The sequence below is a fragment of the Mytilus trossulus genome, chromosome 4 (genome assembly GCF_036588685.1).
Source record: "Mytilus trossulus isolate FHL-02 chromosome 4, PNRI_Mtr1.1.1.hap1, whole genome shotgun sequence".
In the NCBI taxonomy this organism is placed as follows: domain Eukaryota; kingdom Metazoa; phylum Mollusca; class Bivalvia; order Mytilida; family Mytilidae; genus Mytilus; species Mytilus trossulus.
This window is the reverse complement of record NC_086376.1, coordinates 95,430,395-95,450,098: the sequence shown is the minus strand read 5'-3', so window position 1 is coordinate 95,450,098 and position 19,704 is coordinate 95,430,395. Positions and strand designations below refer to the sequence as shown.

The 19,704-nt window shown below is 33.4% G+C and overlaps 1 protein-coding gene across 3 annotated transcripts in view; it reads right to left on the bottom strand.

The window, feature by feature from the left end:
* LOC134716406 (uncharacterized) overlaps positions 1 to 19,704 on the bottom strand; it is a 71,582-nt gene that overhangs the window by 27,149 nt on the left and 24,729 nt on the right. For all 3 annotated transcript variants that reach the window (XM_063579390.1, XM_063579391.1, XM_063579392.1), the window contains exons 3-16: positions 14,976 to 15,035; positions 14,182 to 14,276; positions 10,947 to 13,719; positions 7,865 to 10,512; positions 5,601 to 5,693; positions 4,626 to 4,722; positions 4,252 to 4,439; positions 3,794 to 3,910; positions 3,177 to 3,350; positions 2,865 to 2,987; positions 2,334 to 2,531; positions 1,715 to 1,894; positions 1,079 to 1,185; positions 395 to 552 (exon numbers count right to left, since the gene is read on the bottom strand). In XM_063579390.1, coding sequence (XP_063435460.1) covers positions 395 to 552; positions 1,079 to 1,185; positions 1,715 to 1,894; positions 2,334 to 2,531; positions 2,865 to 2,987; positions 3,177 to 3,350; positions 3,794 to 3,910; positions 4,252 to 4,439; positions 4,626 to 4,722; positions 5,601 to 5,693; positions 7,865 to 10,512; positions 10,947 to 13,719; positions 14,182 to 14,276; positions 14,976 to 15,009 — 6,985 coding nt within the window. In that variant the 5' untranslated portion in view covers positions 15,010 to 15,035. The remainder of the gene's footprint in view (positions 1 to 394; positions 553 to 1,078; positions 1,186 to 1,714; positions 1,895 to 2,333; positions 2,532 to 2,864; positions 2,988 to 3,176; positions 3,351 to 3,793; positions 3,911 to 4,251; positions 4,440 to 4,625; positions 4,723 to 5,600; positions 5,694 to 7,864; positions 10,513 to 10,946; positions 13,720 to 14,181; positions 14,277 to 14,975; positions 15,036 to 19,704) is intronic.

Below are 19,704 nucleotides of genomic sequence, written 5' to 3'. Positions count from 1 at the left end.
ATGATGGAAGGTTATCATGACTGAAGAAGAATATCAGATATGATTTCTGACACACTTTTGTCATAATAGCCAATCAGCTCATGATGGCAATCGTAAAATTTCTTGAGTGATGACCTTAACTAGATTCATTTATAGCCCTGTCTTAGCAACTTTTGAAAAAGCAGTATTCCTTGTTCAACAAAATCAACCTACTTTGAGCTAGCCCTAGAGTAACGTATCAATTGAGACACATAAACTTCACATGCTGGTGCCGTTGGGATGTTGCCACACAGAAATGGAAAGTTGACTATAGGAAAATTGAAATCATCGTGTTTGTCATAAATTTTAGTATTCAACCTACCGTCAGTAGTCATTTTGAGTCATTTCAAAGTGTTGAATAATCTTCTAAACTTACTGTTTGTTCCGTGAAGAGACTGCATAGAACCAGCAGAAAGAGCTGGTAAATTTTTGCGTAAAATTTCATTTTCACTTCTTGTTGCCTCTAGCAAATCTTCTGCTGTTTTTAATTTGGCAAAAGCTTCATGTCTCTCCTTTACTAGACTGGTCAGTTGTCTGAAAGACCAAAAGGTACGGATATTAACTCAAAAATTCTTCAGTTGTTAATAAATCCTAATATTAGTAAACCTCAATGCTATTTTTTGTTAATGACCCCACATAATTGGACATTTCTGAATTGTGCTTCTGTAATTTCCTTTCTTACTATACTGATCTAACTACACGTTACAACAATGATTACAATAGCTTTTAAAATTTCATTTTCTTTATAAGATTTTTCAAAATACATAATGCCTAATTGATTAAATCAGATTGTATGAATAAGATAAACTGACCTTTTAATCCTAAAGGCTAAAAATATTTGTTTTCTAGGCTAAGATACTTAGATTGCCAAATATATGTAGACTTATAATTCAAGTTGAACCCTATTTTGAAAATCAGTATAACACTTGTTCATAGTTGAATACTAACAATATAATTCTGTACATAAAAATCTAATTTCTGATATTACAAGCTAAGGACTCAATGTTTTTAAAAATGAGAAATATCAGATAAGATTGAGGTTTTATAAGAGAATACTCACTCTTTGTATGTTGCTTCAAATGTTAATTTTTCTGACTTGCAATCTTCACTTTTTTCTTCTGCCTGTTTCAGCTTTACCTCATACTGATGTTTAAGGTCTCTCAAATTCTGTAAATCATAACAAATTAAGTCCAGACACTAACATTAAATAACATGCATACATTGAGAACGAAAGTTTTACAACCACTTCAACACAATTAAAAAGATTTCAATGATTAATACTTGAGCTTCCAAATTTTCTGTAAATGTATATTACTTCAAACTTTTAGCAGTACTAATGATATGAAGTAAATAAGGTATGGGGATTGTACAATGCAAAAAACAAAACTATATTGTTAAATTAAACAAGTGAAAGTGTGATCTACTGCTCACTGATGATACCCCTGCTCAAATATCATTTAACAGTAAGTTTTTGAGTGATGAATCTGAAAACCAATCAAACAGTAAAGCTAACTAATATAAACCCTGAAACCAATTTTCAGAAATCCTTATATTGTAGTTCCTGAGAAAGATGCATCAAAATTTTTAACTTGGCTTAATTTGGGTATAGTTGACGTATAAACATCCTGAATCTATAATAAGATAGCTACATCTATTAAAAACATAATATTAAAAAGACGACATCTAAATCAATCACCTTGAGTCCTTCTGTGACATCATTGTCTCTCAGGTTTAAGTCCTGGAGCATCAACTCCAAGTGACGTAACTGATTGTATGCCTGCTCTCGTGTTATCCATAAATGGCAAATCATATCTATTTCTGATTTTACCCCAGCTTGTTGTTCAAGTTGTGAAGCTATGTGCTTAAAGTCATGATTCTGTGGTGTGAAGAAAAAGCAACTTAGATAGCGTGATATCAGTATAGTGTATATGCGTTATTTTAATTTATATTAAGCAAATTATCAGGATTACAATTTATAACCAATAAAAGACAGTGAAAAAGAAGTAGTTTGTATGTGAGAACAATAAAGATGGGTAATATAAATACAATGTGATATATATAATGAAAAATAGTGATTTACTTAATACAATATTATGGAGTTGTTATCTAAATATGAAGAATTAATATGTATAAATGTGTAAAATATCAGCTGCCAGCCAAGATGTGAACCTGTTTGACAAGTGAGGTTTTAAATATATAAAAAAAAACATAAATCACCTAAGCTTAAATATTATACTTCTGTTCACTAAACTAGATCCTGTTTCAAGTTAAAATATGCATATCACATTACTCGTAACCTTTATATAGCGACTAACCTTGGCAGACTCATGTCTTTGACTAGAATGTGTACTATATGGTATATCATATTTGTGAGAAGTCAATGAAGTTTCATCAAATGGTACTTGTAACCTCAGCTTCTCATTTTCATTCTTCACGTCTTTAGTTTTCTGTTCCAGATTACAGTTCTTATCCTTCTCTCTCTGTAACTGTCTGCTTAATTCTTTTTCTGTGGCCTATTTACAAAACACATGCATGTGATAAACCTTATTCAATATACAATATATTCTACTTTTGTTTTTGATTTTTATTTTGTTTCTTAATAACAAATGCTTTATCAAAATCTGTTACATCAGGATTATTTTTAATACTTTTCAGGAAAAGGCAAACAACGAAATTCTCTCTTTCATTTATTTACACCTTGTTTTCAAATTAAATTCTAGGAAATAAAACTAATCTTCAATAATAAATTTTTCTGGAGGTGAACTTTGATTAAGATGAACTACCATTTTATTTATTGTGAAGAAGAGAAATATTCTTATACACAGGTATGATGATGTATCTCTGACCTGTAGCCTAGCATTCTCTGTTAACAGTTTATCTTCCACAGCTGACAGGTTATTAGCTCTATCTGATCTCTCTTGGTGAAGTCTCTCTTCTGTTACTCGAAGTCTCTTCTCTAATGATTTTATCTGATGCAAAAAAAGAGAAAGTTTAATTAAAATCAGCTGGTTGTATACCCCTCCCCACCAAACATCAATCTGGTCAAAATTAATGGTAACATTATCATTAAAACTCTTTAGAAGATGTAAAGATCTTTTAACATAATAACATTGCCAATATGGGAAATTAGTCTATAAATATCAATCCCCAAATCTTACCTGCTTATCTACAACAGTATTTCCTCCCCCGCTCATATCGACCTGATGTTGCAGTAGATTCTTCATCTCTGTTAACTTGATCACCTGTTGGCTTGTCTCCCTTGATCTAGTCTCTTCTTCATGTAGATGGCGCTCACTCTGTTCTAATAGTGACTTCACTTTGATTACTTCATCCTAGCAAGAAAAATAGGGAATTAAGCTTGCAAGGCAGTCTATCTGAACCAATAGTTGTTAAGTCATGTTTGTGTGTTCTGTTGGATTTTTTGTAGATTGTTGGCAAGGAAGAGGGGAGAGCTGAGGGGGGGGGGGGGGGGGGAGTTAGTTTGGTCTGATCTGTTGTCAAATATTTTTGGTATTTCTTACTATCCTTTTATATGTTATAATTTATTGAAAATTTCTGAACGTCGCCTTTGCATTAGAAATTTTACTTGATCTCAAAATCATTGTTGTGTATCTAATTTCTTTAAACTGAATATTGTTGACTTTCTCTAATAAATCAAAATGTATGGTGATGCTAAAATATATTTTTCCTAAATGATATTATTTTTTTTTAATATACATTATCCATGGAAAGGTCATACAACATCCTATAATTATTGTAGAGATGCATTACAAACCTTCAGAGAAGTAACCTCCATTTTGTAAGCTTCTAATGTTTTATTCTTATCATTATTATGTCTGGCCATTTCTACCACACCATTAGCTGTTTGTAGTTGTGTCTCTAAGTACATCACCTGTGAGTATAAAACACATTCTGTCACATGTATTTGCTATTTTTTTAATTGTAAGACACTTGTTTTTCACCAATGTATTTTCTTTTGCAAATCATATAGTAATCATTCACCCATATCCTAAAGGTCAACCTCAAATTACAAAAGTATTCCTATTTTCTATTAGAATTAAAAGATACTTGGTATAAAGATTTTAACAAATCACTAGCTAGCATAATGACAACCCATGTTGAAATAAGCATTAAGACATGGCAAAAACAAATTCTTTCTCAAATGAGTTAATTGTTTACTATTGAGAATTAATTCACTTTTTTCTGACCATTCGTTTGTAACATTTATTTTACCTCTGACTTCAACTGTTCATTTTCATGAACAAGGGAGGTAACCTTTGACTGTAAATGGTCGGTGTCTTGTGCTATCTGAGATTTACTTTTCCTTTGTACTTCTGAGACTTCCTCATTAACGGACTGCTGTAGTGATTCATACTCAGATTTAGTCTCATTAAGCTCCTCCTCTAAATCGCTGATCTTTGCTACAAAAATAACAATGATAAATCAGAATACTACTCAATGCATATTAATTGTACTGTATACATAGGCAAAATAATTGCACATCAGATGCTAAAATTACACTCTGCTTTAAAAATCTAATTTCAATAAAAAATACTAGCACTTTAACAATTCCATCAAAGTAATACTGACAGGATATAACTAATTACCTGCCGCTCGGTTGTATTTATCTTTGAACAATTTATTTTCAGTTGTCAGTGTAGATATTTCCAATTGTAACTTCCTGTTCTGGCTTTCCATAAGTTCCTACAACACAAAGTGAAAAATATTCCTTTATAATCTGTAACATCATCAGGTTAGTGGATGGTCAAACACTCACACTCATGTTTTTAACTCCACCACAGGTCAAAAGCTCACACTCATGTTTTTAACTCCACCACAGGTCAAACACTCACACTCATGTTTTTAACTTACCACATTCTTTGTACCTGTCCACAGTAAGGAGCCTTATATATTTCTTTTCTTTGTTCAATAATTTTTCTTTTTCAAAATTGTTTTACATTTTTTCATAGCATGCCTATTATGGCTTACTGCACTGTATGAGTGTGCTCATTGTTTAAACCGTACTATCGAATATAATTGTTAACATCATGGTCCTTTGGTCTATGGTTTTCTAATAGTCAATCATTCCACATCTACTCATTTATGTGACTTTCCCTTCTTGTTTTAATTTTCTTTGTTAAAATTTCTTTTCTTAGACAAACATCTGCAATATCTACTTTTCTCATCTGTTCTCAAACTTAACAAGGTATTTTTTTACATGGAATCTTAATTACATAACATAATTTAGTATATTTTTCAACTAGCAGATTGTATGAGGGTTGTAATGGGAGTAACTTTATGAAAAATTGATTAAAAAAAACATGCCAAATAATGTTGATGTTATTCAAAAATAACAGTAACAGATAATTATTTGAGATCTCTGAAGAATAAAAATAAAGATATACATTTGTATTGACAAATCATGGTAATATTTTAACAAATTTAGGGCTAACGGAAGCTGAAAATGACTGTTTGATGCCTAAGGGTAAAAGGCATTCCTACCCTCTTGTATTTTATAACACAAAAATTCCTTTTTTTGTTCTTGATATTTGCAATATCTTTTTTTTAAAATTATTTCTTACTTTTTCCATGAAGAAACTCCTAGAATCAGGTGCACTACTGGTAGGACTCTGTGGCAATGCTCTCTTTTTCTGTGTACCAGTACTGTAGTGGACCTTAAAATAGAACATCGCACAGTCAACGAATGTAGAACTTTGAGGACAGCAATTAGGTTACAGTGGATTCATTAGTATTCGCTAGATACTAGTTTTCATGGATTTCATGGTTACATGGGAACTATGAATTTTAATATTCAACGAATTACAAATTTTCAAAAGGACTGTATGCAGACTTTGCCAAAACCATGAAATTAAATATCGGCGAATAAGTACTATATATACCATGGTTATAACGAGTTAACATATTTAAACAAACGAATCCGAAGGATGAGTTTGTTTAAATATGTTAATGAGTAAGACACATGGTATATAAAATTTGTAATATAAATAAAATGATTGACAGCTTCAAGACCTTCAACTAATATTGGAAATTGATCACGTTACAGTTTTATCCAATGAAATGGAAGCTCGCGCAAGTCACTTGTGCGCCTCATGTATGATATTCTGTGTATTTCATGTAATAGAACCCCTGAATTTGCAAAAAGGAAAAAAAATGTCATATTTTCCCGATTTTTATTTAGTTTTGCGCCCAGTGTATGGTTGTTTGCGCAAGTAACTTCATTATGTCATCAGACTGAGGTAAACAAAAATATCGGATTCCAGCGTCGGACAAGGATTATTAAAATAATTTATCTAATGACGGTAAGAATTGTTTTTTTTGTTTTCAAGTATCATACAAATTAATCATATTTTACAGAATTTTCATCTCATTGAAAAATGCATATTTATACATTTCTAGTTTTCGTACAGACTGCTTTCTTCCGTTATTTTATTTATTCGATTATTAGATTATTTATTAAAACACAATTTTAATGATAAAACACTGTACTCAAAAATCATGTTTTTTCACAGATATTTGTAGCCGATATTTATCCCTTTTTCTATAGGTACCCCCTTTTTAAAATTGAAATTTAATCGGATCTTCGCAAAGGAAATGATAGTTTCACATTTCATTTTTTCACAACTTAAAGAAGAAACATTTAGTAATTGTTTCCAAAATTAGGGGAATTCGTAACAATCCTATATAGCTTGAAAAGGGTTTCTTAAGATTTGGGTACACATAATTTATTGCTTTTTGTTATGAAATGAAAACAAATGAAGATCTTGACCTGTTAGTACGTTTAACAGTTTCCTAAATATTTAAGAGGCGGATACATTTAAAAAAAAAGGTGGAGCTTCAGCCATGGAATAACATGAACATGAATATGTTATACCATGGCTGTAGCTCCGCCTTTTTCCTTTGAATTCTAGTTGAGTTGCATATTTAATTAGAAAAGTATGGTACAACATTAATTTGCATATGATATACCATGGTTTTGCCTCACCACACTTTTTAAGCAAATTATTTCATAAAAACATCATAGGAAAAAATCTAATTTATGTTACATGCAAGTTTCGTCAATCCACAAAAATTGGTACCAACAAAATTAACTGAATCCACAGAAGTATGTCTATGCTACATAGTGAAAATGTTTTCAACCTACTTCAAAGACTGGACATGATATCTGGCAATACACATCACTATGGCATTACACAAAACGTATTATTACAGAATTAAACAAATAGAAACATCATTAAAAAGATCAGACAAATATAATTCACCATAACTTATCTTGCAGTCTAAACCAAGACAGAACTATTTTAGACTTATAGGAAATCAAATAATGAAAATCAATTAAATATTATATATTTTCAATATAATAAATCATTAAACAATCAATAGCATTGACTGGGTATTGTAACTGAGCGAGCACATGCACTTGTAGAGTATATATTCAAATACGTTTTTTCATCAATGTAAATCTTAAATGGAGAAAAGCATTACATGTTAGTAAAAAGTTCTAACAAAACCATAACAGCATTAAAATAACTTCATGCACATAATGTAACTATTTAAAAGGAACGAAAAACAAATAAAATATGACAACAAATAATAAACCAACAAATAATATATATGAACAATCACAAAATTCACCTGACAAGAAGTTATAGTATCAGAATAGAAAATAAATACTTTATTCACTTTATGAATGTGTAAAAAGACTTGATGTTAGCATACAATTTCTAAATCTAAAAGAAAACTTATAAGATTAAAAATACAAAATAACTCTTGCCAGCTTTTAAACAAAATATAATAAACAAACAGAAAGAGTTCCAACATTTCCCACCTCTTGGTTTGGGTGATCATCACTGGTAAAGGAGTGAAGTGCATTGGAGTACAGATCTGACAGTGAGCTAAGTGCTGACTGTGACGGTGTGCCAGTGTCAGAGTTCAGGAATCGCTGCATCAGATCTGGATAAGAAGAATACATGGACCAGAACAGCTGGTTTATGGAAGCTGTGTCATCTACAGGTTTGTACATAGGTAGTACACTTTCCTCTGATGATTTCCCACTGCTTGTGCTTTCTTCTGTGAAACTGTTACTTCCAAATGTTAGAAAGCTGGGATTAAATGTTGACAAAGATTCTCTGTTTCTTAACGAGTCCAAGCTCAATGGATATGATGATGATATTTCTGACTCTTTCGGGAAAAGATGCTTGTTTTGAACTTTTCCATTATATTTTTGTACTTCATCATATTGTATATCATCCATCACTATAGCATCTGTTGTTTCACTAGAACTGGTGTCTACTGGAACCCTGGCACCTCCAGAAGATGAAGAGGAGCTTAGGAGAGGCTCTGTACCCTTGATGTTATAAGCATCATCAGTGTCTTGATCTATCAAACTAGGATGAGAAGAGAAATCACAAAATGAGCCGAAAAATTCCGGTTCACTTCTATGTCTCTTATTAGGATAGCCCTCTTCACTTGGCTGCTTGGAGAAATAGGCTGTGATGTCACTGTGTATATGTGATAGAATGGCTTCTCTTTCCCACTGACTTCTTTTTTCCTCTTTAGATTTGTCATTCTCAGTGATGCTTGAAGTTTCTGTATCTAGACCACTATCATTCAAACTCTTGTTGGCATCATTCTGTGAATTTGAAAGTCGATTTGGTGCAGAAGTAATTCTATGGAAGTGAAGTAATCTTTCACTGTCATCTTCAGTCGGAGCTGACATCATTGTGTCAGATTGAACCATCTGTTCCCTGTTTAAAGTCTGACCTGAGTTTCTAGGTCTATCCACTAACCTTCTATTACTCTGATTTGCTGTCTCAGAAGGTTCTTCTTGTTGGAAACTAGTTTTAGAATCTCCATATCCAAGTTTTTTGGCTATGATAGAAGGTGTAGTACTGGAAAATGATCCGTAACGAGTGATTTCTGGTGCCCTGTTCCCATAGTTTCCCTGTCTCACCATTTCAAACACCTCTGAAATAGTTGGTGATCCATAATGAGTCCTTTCTGGTGCTCTGTTACCATGGTTGCCCTGTCTTACCCCTTCGAACAATTCTGAAATAGTTGGTGATCTACATTCTGTCTGTTCCAAACTTCTTTTGCCATTTCTGTTTACCTCAGTTCCTGACGGCATCCTTTCGTCCTCCTGTTGGTTCTGACTAAGACCAATTAATTTTGATGGTGTAGTATATTCCAAAGTACCATATCCAGGCTGGTCTTTTCTACATGCTCTATCTTCTCTTTTTTCAACCTTCTCTAGAAGTTTGGATGGTGTTGTGTAACTTAAGTCAGAGTGTAAAGATTTTCTTCCATCATGATATCTGAATTCTCTTTCTTTCCTTCTCTCCCTATCTTCCCTTTTTTCTACTTTTTCTAACAGTTTTGAAGGTGTGGTATATAAAATCTGTCCTTTATCATCAATCTTTTCCTTGATGTTTTTGGTGTTTAGTTTTGATGGAGCTTTGTTATTAGCTAAATTTTGTCTTTTTTCTTTCACTTGACCTTCATCCAGTACTGTTGATGGTGTCTGGTCAATCAGAGGTTTATTGTTATCTTCTGCATGTTCAGCGTTCATATTGGATGGAGTTCTATAGTCCAAAACACCATATCCAGGAAATTCTTCTTTCTTTCTCCTCTTTTCCCTCAATTCCACTTTTTCCAGTAGTTTTGATGGAGTAGTGTGCATTTCCAATAAATCCTTATGACCCCTTGTCTTATTTTGTTCTGCAGCTATTTTGGCTTGTGTTTCGTACTCCAGTAAACTATGTCCAGAAGACATTTCTCTTCTCTCTCTCTTTCTAATGTTTTCAAGCAGTTCTGATGGAGTAGTATATAAAAGTGGTTGTTCCTCAGCCTTCTTTTCTTCATACGGTTCTGTAACTAGTTTTGATGGTGTTCTGTACTCCAATACACCATAACCTGGAAACATTTCTCTGTTGGCTCTCTTTTCTCTAGTTTCAACTTTCTCTAGTAACTTTGATGATGTTGGGTACAAATCACTGTCAACCCTTTCCCTCTGTTTTATCCCTAGTTTTGATGGTGTTGTATAATCTAACACTCCATAGCCTGGAAATTTGTCCTTTTTCTCTCTTCTTTCTCTGGTTTCAACCTTTTCCAGTAATTTAGATGGAGTGGTAGATATATTTCTGTTTACATTTGATGGTTCCTGTTTTCCAGACGGCTCTGTAGTATCTAGACTGTATCTCAGTTTACCATCAGGAGCAGACAATACCCTATGTAGTGACCCTTTGTAACTCTCGTCACTGGGAGCACCTGTTACAGTTGTTATATTGGGACTGCTCATCTGTTCTGGTTTCTTTGGTCTTTCAGCCAGTCTTTTATTACTTGGTTTTGGTGTCAGATCTGCTAGTTCTAACTGTATACTTATACTGGAATCTCCATACCCTGAGTTCTCTTCCATGTTTATGTACATCTCACTGGACAGGGTGTCTGAAGCAGAACCCTCTGAACTACTGGTTCTCTCTGTCAAACAGAAACAACACCATGTAATACTTTCAATTGAAGTTCAAAATAAACTATCTTTGTTTCAAAGTAAATTTACTGTATGTATCATTTATCATGTAAGACATGTTATTCTATTTTCTTCTAAATGCATTAGTCAGGGCTTAAATTTAAAACCAATTTGTGGCTTATTTGTCACATAAATCCTGTTTCTGAAAACTAAAAGTCATGAAAATTTAGGAAAAAACAAAAATTCCAAATTCTAAGTCTCATTATATCGAAACAAAAACTGTTATCTGTGGGTTTTATTTTGCAAAATCTCAAATGATATGAAGCTTCAACGCAACTAAAAATCTCAAAAATTTAAAACATTAATGTAGTACATTGAATTCTAAATAAGTATAGAACTTACTTTGCTCCTGTAAAACATTTAATTCTTATTAAATAGACTTTACCTTGTTCCTGTTGAACATTGAATTCTAACAGTTCAGATGGAGTTATATTATCCAATGTTTCAGGGGATGAATGTCTTCTGACTTCCCTTGTTTCAACCTGGTTCAGAAGTTCTGTTGAAGTAGGGTGCCCATTATGCTCTGTCACAGACTGATCTTTTCTTTCTATCATTCCCAACTGGGATGCAGCTGTATATTCCATTTCACCATATCCTGGGAATTTCCCTTTTTTCTCCCTCCTTTCACGAATTTCAACTTTTTCCAGTAGCTTAGAAGGTGTAGTGTAACTCAAATTAGACGCAGCAGCTGCTGCCTGTCTTTCCATTCTTAGCATAGAAGGTGTAGTGTTACTCAATGAAGACTCTTGTTTTTCCATTCCCAGATTGGATGGGGTTGTATATTCTATTTCACCATACCCTGGAAATTCGTCTTTGTTTCTTCGACCTTCACGGATTTCAACTTTCTCCAGTAATTTGGAAGGTGTAGTATAACTTAAAGCAGAAGCTTGTTTCCCAATTCCCAGCTTGTAAGCTTGAGTGTTACTCAAAGTAGACTCTTGTTTTTCCATTCCCAGTTTGGAAGGGGTTGTATATTCTATTTCACCATACCCTGGAGATTTGTCTTTGCTCCTTCGACCTTCACGGATTTCAACCTTTTCTAGTAATTTAGAAGGTGTAGTATAACTCAAAGTAGAGTCTTGTTTTTCCATTCCCAATTTGGAAGGTATTGTATATTCAATTTCGCCATACCCTGGAGATTTCTCTTTACTACTTCTACTTTCACGGATTTCTACTTTCTCCAGTAATTCGGAAGGTGTAATATAACTAAAATTTGAGTCACGTTTTTCCATTTCCAGTTTGGAAGGTGTGGTATATTCTATTTCGCCATACCCTGGAAACTCCTCGTTACTACTTCTGGCTCTGCCTTCACGGATTTCAACTTTCTCAAGTAATTTAGAAGGTGTAGTATAACTCAAAGTAGAGTCTTGTTTTTCCATTACTAGCTTGGATGTTTGAGGTTTACTCAAAGTAGAGTCCTGGTTTTCCATTCCCAGTTTGGAAGGGGTTGTATATTCTATTTCGCCATACCCTGAAAATTTGTCTTTACTCCTTCTTCCTTCCCTGATTTCTACTTTCTCCAGCAATTTGGAAGGTGTTGTATAGCTGAAAATAGAGTCTTGTCTTTCCATACCAACCATAGATGGTGTGGCATAACTCAAAGTAGATTCATATTTTTCAATTTCCTGCTCAGAAGGTGTTGTATAACTCATAGCTGACTCATATTTTTCAACTTCCAACTCAGAAGGTGTAGAGTTACTCAAAGAAGACTCTTGTTTTTCCATTCCCAGTTTGGATGGGGTTGTATATTCTATTTCACCATACCCTGGGGATTTCTCTTTACTGATTTCTACTTTCTTCAGTAATTTTGAAGGAGTGGTATAACTCAATGTAGATCCTGATATGTTTGTACCATGACCTGTCACATCCCCATCAACTTCTCCTGTTCTACTATCCTTTTCTCCATTGTGATGAACAATTTGTCTCACTTCTCCTGACTCTTCTCTGTTCTCCAGTTGATTGGATGATGGGATGTACGTCAATGGTGATGGGACTACTGGAGTATATTTCTGCTTACGACTTTCTATAAAGTCCACTATACTTTTAACTGATCCTGTATCAATTGTTCTGACTGATTCTTGATCATCATCCATACTTTCTTCTACAGTTTTATGTTCAGAATCTTCATTTTCTTCTTCATCAGCCTCTCTCTGGTTTGTCACATGACTTCCTGTCATTCTAGATTCCTCCTCCTGAACCTTCAACACCTCCAAAAAGTCCACTACTGATGTAAAGTCATGATGAGGATCATATCCCACATGACTGTCATGTGATCTATACTTTCTATCCTCTCTATTTCTAATTGCTTGTCCTGTTTTGGGTTCTGAGTAGCTTCTTGTTAAAATGTCATTTTTCTCATTCCCTCCTCTTTGTTTTTGAACCTTGTCAGTATAATGACTTGGTTTAATTCTCAATTGATCTGATGAATTCTTATGAATAGACAATTTATCAACAGCACCTTTCTGAAATTCTTCTGGAACTTTGTCTTCCTTTAAAGCCACTTCCTGTTCGAAGGTGTCATGTTCTTTATGTTTTGACTCTACAGTTTCCTTGACCTCTTTCTCCTGATATTGAACCACTTTTATCTGTGAGGGAACAGGTTCTTGATGGGGACCAGACTTATGTTCTTTTCCTTTCACAAAGTCATCTGTTTCCTTTTTGTTTGATAAATCCTGCTCATTTTCTTGACTTGTGTGTTTGAGTTTTCTTTTGAGCAGTTCCGATGGTTTGGTAAAATACTGTCTGACACTATCAACAGTCTTTAGAGGATTAAGTTCTGTTTCCTTTAGTTTTCCTGATGATGCTCTCCTCAACAAGTGCTGATCAAGGTTGCTGCTCTTACTCTTGGTATGTTCAGATATAGATCTCCTATCCCTGCCAGGGATTGATTCAGTTGATGTATTGTCTGATCCCACACTAGCTTCACTGACCTGACTGGTAGCTGTGTGGTACATTGTTTTATCATCAGATTGGTGTGTTTCTCCCATGTTTTTCTCGTTGTTTTGATCTTGAGAGTTGTCAGCTAGGTCAAAGTTAAAAACCTTCTTATCTTGTGGAATAGGTGAAGATGAAAACAATGGATCAGTACCAATGAATGAGAAATCACTAGAGACATCTACTGGATCAACTGTACTTTCTCTTCTGGTCAATTCAGGGGGCTGTTCATAGTATACAGAAAGTAATGATATTTTGAAACCATATGTATATGAATATCAATTAATGTTTTTTAACCTGCCTCAATGATAAAAATATATATTTTATACTGTGTCCATCAACAATCTTTCATTTACTCCAGATCTGTTTCTAATAAAAATTATGTTAAAAAGTTTCAGGTACAGACATAAACAATTCTGGGCCTATGTAGGCATACCATGAATAAAAGATTATGGCAAAGAAACCTCAACGAAACCGCAACACTCAAAAGTTATAAAACCTAATCCAGACAAATATAATATTAATGATGATTGACAAGTGTTTATACCATATTTCAAGATCTACAACACCAATTGGTGAATGAATTCAACCAAAACCATTTAAAATATCTAAACACTAATTTTTTTTTCTGCTTTTGCCTTTCCTATTGATATTCAGTTGACTTGTAACCTTGGTGACAATCTTACCTTTAACCCACCAGAAGCAGACATGTCAGGCATGGAACCATAATGGTCACTCTTTTGTATCCCCGATGATGGCTTTGTTTTAGAAATATCAGGTTCTGAAATTACAAATAGGAACTTTATGCTGTGTCTCATGACATGGATGTACTTTCTGCATATATGCTTTACTTCAATTCAAATGTAATGGTGAAACAATAAAAGGGTTGGAAAAAAGAAGCCAAAATTTCATGTCTCTGATGATTTGCCAAATCACAGTTGACAGGATATCCTACCTGTTGGTGCCTGACTATACTTGTTATAGATTTATTAATTTTTTTCAAGTTATTTAGATCTTACAGACATTTGTGATATATACACTGACTGACAGTATATATCTTTGTTTGTGACCCTGATAATGTGTTTAGGTCATTGTTTTCTGTTTTAAATGTCAATAAAATATACAAGATGCAGAATTTTTCTGTTGTCTACTTCACATCTAAAATTGTTGGTTTAAACCCTTGTTTTAAGGTTTTATTTAAAACAGTAGCAAGAGTTGTGTTATTAAGAGAGCAATCATACATTGTCTCCAAATATAAACATGCTATTTGTACTAGGCTTGAAACAAGATAGAAAGAACCGAGCCTCACATTCTACTTGTTTCTATGCCTTCTACAAATAAATGTTGTACTTCAGACATGTAAACTTATCATTTATATATCAAGCAATTACATAAATTTTCTCCTACAAACAGTTTTCTGTCTCCATGGCATTAGACAAGTGCAGTTGATTTAAAATGTCTTTATAACATGAACATGTACCTGTAGTAGAATATTTAGGCTTCTGTTCACTCATTGTTCTTCTTTTTAATGACGGCTCCCCTAAAAATAAAAATACATTGTATGCAAAACTGTATATGACAAGATCAGTAAATTATAAAATAGGTAATATTGAAAGAAAACAAATTTGCAGGTAGATATGTCATGTATGTAAAAGCAGTAACTGCTTTTTAATCTTGACCATTGACCCTGCATTCTCAGCACAGAAAGGCTGGTACATTTATGTCTATTTGCCATAACAGATTGTTTTAAGGTAACACAATACCGAATGACGTTACGCCACGAGTTATCGTTCCTGACGTTATCGAATAACGTTCACACATGTATGTACAAGCCAATGCAGCAGGTTCTGCAATTACAAAGTGATCTTAAATAATAAAAAAAATGTTTTTGGTAATATGTGACATTTTTAACGGAAACTTTTTCTAGGTGCAGAGTGCCAAGAGTTTTGATGCAAAGCGTAACAGTTAACTTATTTGACATAGATTGCTTCATCGTTTTCCGGCAATTGTTCTGCTCATTGTTAACCTTTAAAAATGTATTACTTTACTTTAAAATATTCTGTTTCTTAATATATTTAAGCATCTGCACGATTTAACTATATAAAATTATGGTCTTCTGCATAAAGGACTGAATTTTTTCACTTTATTTTATTCTTTTTTGTTGCAGTACATACTTATTCATGATGCACGCAGTATCCCCGTGAAATTTTCTTTTGAACGTATAATTCTTATCTAGAAATTTAGGATGATGTGTAAAAAAATAGGAATTGTATAACTATTAATTCGTATAAAAATGGTCGTCAAAAACACCGCTCGGGCAAAATGGAAAAAAGTTATCTCCTGGATGAGAATTCGAATAGAATAAGTCAAAAAAGAACAATCATACATTGAACAATCAGACTTTGAAACTCATACAGAAAATAGTTTGTTAGTAGGGAATGTAAAAAAGTGGTTTAAACAGTCTCTAAAATTCATTGGTCTGTAGAGAGTAAATCCGATATAGTTTCTGAAACATTTATAAAATAAAGTGCTAGCTTTGTAATCCTATAGACCAAATATACACGGGACAGACAGCAAATTCGGAATGAGGCCTGAGAAAGTTAACGTAGAATGAGAAATACATGAGAACTTGATTCGGTTAAAATGAAATTTAAATCAATTCAGGTCCAGTTAAAGTCTGATCAAAGAAAGCCCCATGTATCCACTTGCGTATATAAACGCAAGTTGATAGTCAGGACTAGCTCTAGTCAGACTGGTTCCGTGACATTTTTTTCTTTCGAAATTTACAAGAAAACGACTGACTAACTTTTTATTCATACGACAGAAAGAGAATTGTTCCGTAGTGAATACAAATACATCTTATTTTTCTGACAATGTACATAATTTTTATATTTTGTTTTTATTCTACGAATTACACCCCAAGTGTGACAAGGGAATAGAAATGATCACTTTGTCTTCTTTCGACCAACAGTAAAATGCTTCCAAAGTGAGGCGTCCATTTGGCTGTGCGAGATGTATCAACTTTGCAGCCACATCCGGTCAGAATGGGGACATTAAATCCGATGCATCGAATAAAGAGAGTGCTATGCTCTTTGAAAATAAAAAATCTTTGCAACAACTCTTTGAGTGGTCGATCCGTATGTGGCCTGTTGCAAGATAAAATGTCTGTCCCTATCCAATATACTCTCATTTTCCAGTGTCATTCCAAATTAACTCGACCATAATACCGGAAGGCCTCTATTACATAACCTACCAATTGTATTTATTGTTATTTTGTTCTCGCCCATACATGTAACATGCATGATCTATTTGTCACTGGACGTAAAGCAATTTGCAATCAATCTTACAACCGTCACTTGCAACTTTAGTTGTTAAAATTCAAATCATTGTCTCTAATTTTTTCTATTTAAAAGAAATCGACAAAGTTTACGAACATTTACGCAAAAAGAAATATCAACGTTACCGTTTGCTCATTATGGAAGTGGGGTAACATTGAGACAAGTAAAAGTACAATTATAGATAAAGCAAACAATTCTATGCAACATTTTATTTGTACAACAGTTGGATGTTATAATGATAAATGGAGATATTGGGATATGCAATTTATAAGAAAGCAACATCTGGAGTCAAGGCTCAGTGTTGAAGACCGTACATTGACCTATGGTTTAATTTTTTAAACTGTTATTTGAATGGAGAGTTGTCTCATTGTCACTCACACCACACCTTCTTATACATGTATCTACTTAACGACATCAAAACATCAAAGTATTTGTAGTATACGTATCACACTAGCATTTCAGTCTCTAGTACATATTTGTTTAAGTCTTTACACTTTTATTTCTTCGGTAGAAAATTCAAACCATTATGAGAAAAGGTGGTGCGGTAAAATAGCCAATTTATCAACTTTTCACAAAAGACAAAATGACGGAAATGTTAGTTTGCTTACATTGCTACTTCATTTTAGATCTCCAAATAACTATTCCATCATATGAACTAGATATTCGAAAATATGTTTTGTCACCAAAATCCTAATAGGCACGTATCATCATATTGTGTCACTTGTGTCCGTTCACCCGTCAATCCCGAACTTGGTACATAGGGTGTATACGGCTAGTTATTTAGCACTACAGTCATTTTGCCTCGGATATAAATTATATACATAGTGTTACAACTTATATTAAAGCTGGGCATATCATCTGGATTTTCTTTATTTTTTGTTCATGACTGGTTGCTTAGGCATTTTGATAAAATATAAACGACACGCAGTGTTCAGACTGCAGCTTCCATCCCCTAAATGTGGAATTTCAAGCTGGAACCTTTATATTTCGCAGTTTGTTTTACTTATAAAGAATGCATATCTGAACTCAAGATTTGTTTTGTAAATAATTTTCCACAAATGACAGACATTTTGTGAAATGTTGCGTACAGTTTGCAATGTTTGTCTTGCTTGCTGAGCAACCAACTGACTCATTTACACCACACAGAGTACGCTATACTTATGTATGTAGCAAATTAAGAATATGACCGAGTTCAGAAATTTGCTTTGAGTTTTATTATTTTATTTTTTAGAATGTGTATTGTATCAGGATCATAATTTTCACTCATAATTTTCACAACTAACAGAATGTTTAACCTTTTTTGACTGGTGCATCACATTTGTCTTTAATAAACAACTGTTTTCAAAATTGCATTGTATCGTCCCGAAAATGCATGAACTATTTGCCACTGAACGTTAAACAACCATCAAAAACCGAGCAATTACAAAACTGTTAACTGGATCATATTTTTCAAGTACTCTGTTTCTGCATGGATGCAGCGATGACAACACCATCAGTGTCTTAAAGGATGGAGTTAAAAACTCAGTTATTCAAATGAATTCAACGTCAAATTTTTCAGGTTATTTCCACTTGAGCTTTCCAAAATATGAAGGTATTTTTCATGATTTTAATAAAATTTTAGAATTGAGATATTATTTGAATAATCTTATTTAAAAAAAAATACGTGAATTTAACGTGTACCTACCTCCGGCGATTTATTCATGAACAAGTCTATTATAAGATATACGTGGACCCAACCAGTTCAAGCAAGTTTCAAGTATTTATATAAAAAAAAGGAGATGTGGTATGACTGCCAATGAAACAACACTCCACAAGAGACCTAAATTACACAGAAATTAACAACTGTAGGTCATCGTACGGCCTTTAATAATGAGAAAAGCTTATACCGCATAGTCAGCTATAAAAGGTCCCAAAATGACTATGTGAAACAATTCAAACGAGAAAACTAACGGCCTAATTTATATAAAAAAATGAACGAAAAACAAATAGGTAACACATAAACTAGGTTGGTCCCCTCCGTAAAACATTCAGTATGCCTTCGGAATATACAACTATTAACCAAGAATTTCAATAACGGCCGGGAAACAGACTACACATAAACAACCACAACCACTGAATTACACTATGCTCGTTTGGTGTGAAATTCAGACAAAATTAACAATCAGATTCCAACACATATTTTTTTCCCCATTTCTCTGAGTAGGAATAACGTTACATTCTGTATTCAATAACGTCACACGTTTTCGGTCAAATTCTAAGGGTATCAAACAACTTTGAAGCCATTTATCTCAAAAACAAGGATGGTGACATATAAGTTTCTATACGTGTATGGATTCAGTATGCAATCCTGGATATTATGTTAGTTTTTTGTTTTTCTCCGTATATCAGAACATAGCCATCCATTGGAAAATCTAAAAAAGTAAGCCGAAAAATAAGCATTTCCCCTATATACCTAAGTAAATTTGTCGCCAATATTGACGTTTTCTTCTGAAAATACCAAGAAAACAAAAATGGTGACCCCCATTTTTTATTACATATTCCGATGTAACTCGATTCAAAGCACACGTGTGCCAAGAAGTTTGGAAATCGGGAGATATGCCATTCGGTATCGTGTTACCTTAAGACAATGTATTCTATCCAAGACAAAGGTTCCCTGTTTATAGTTGGATATACTATAATAGATCAATTATTATAAAGTACCACAAAGACTGCAAATAGCTCTAGGCAATGAAAAAAAATATGAATTCTAGCCTTCTTGAATATGTGTGAAGAAAAGGAGCATAAATGCTTGTAAATAGATAACCAATTTTTCAAAAATATCATCTAAAGTTTACAGAAAAGTTTGGACTCTTATAAATGAGTAGATCAAAA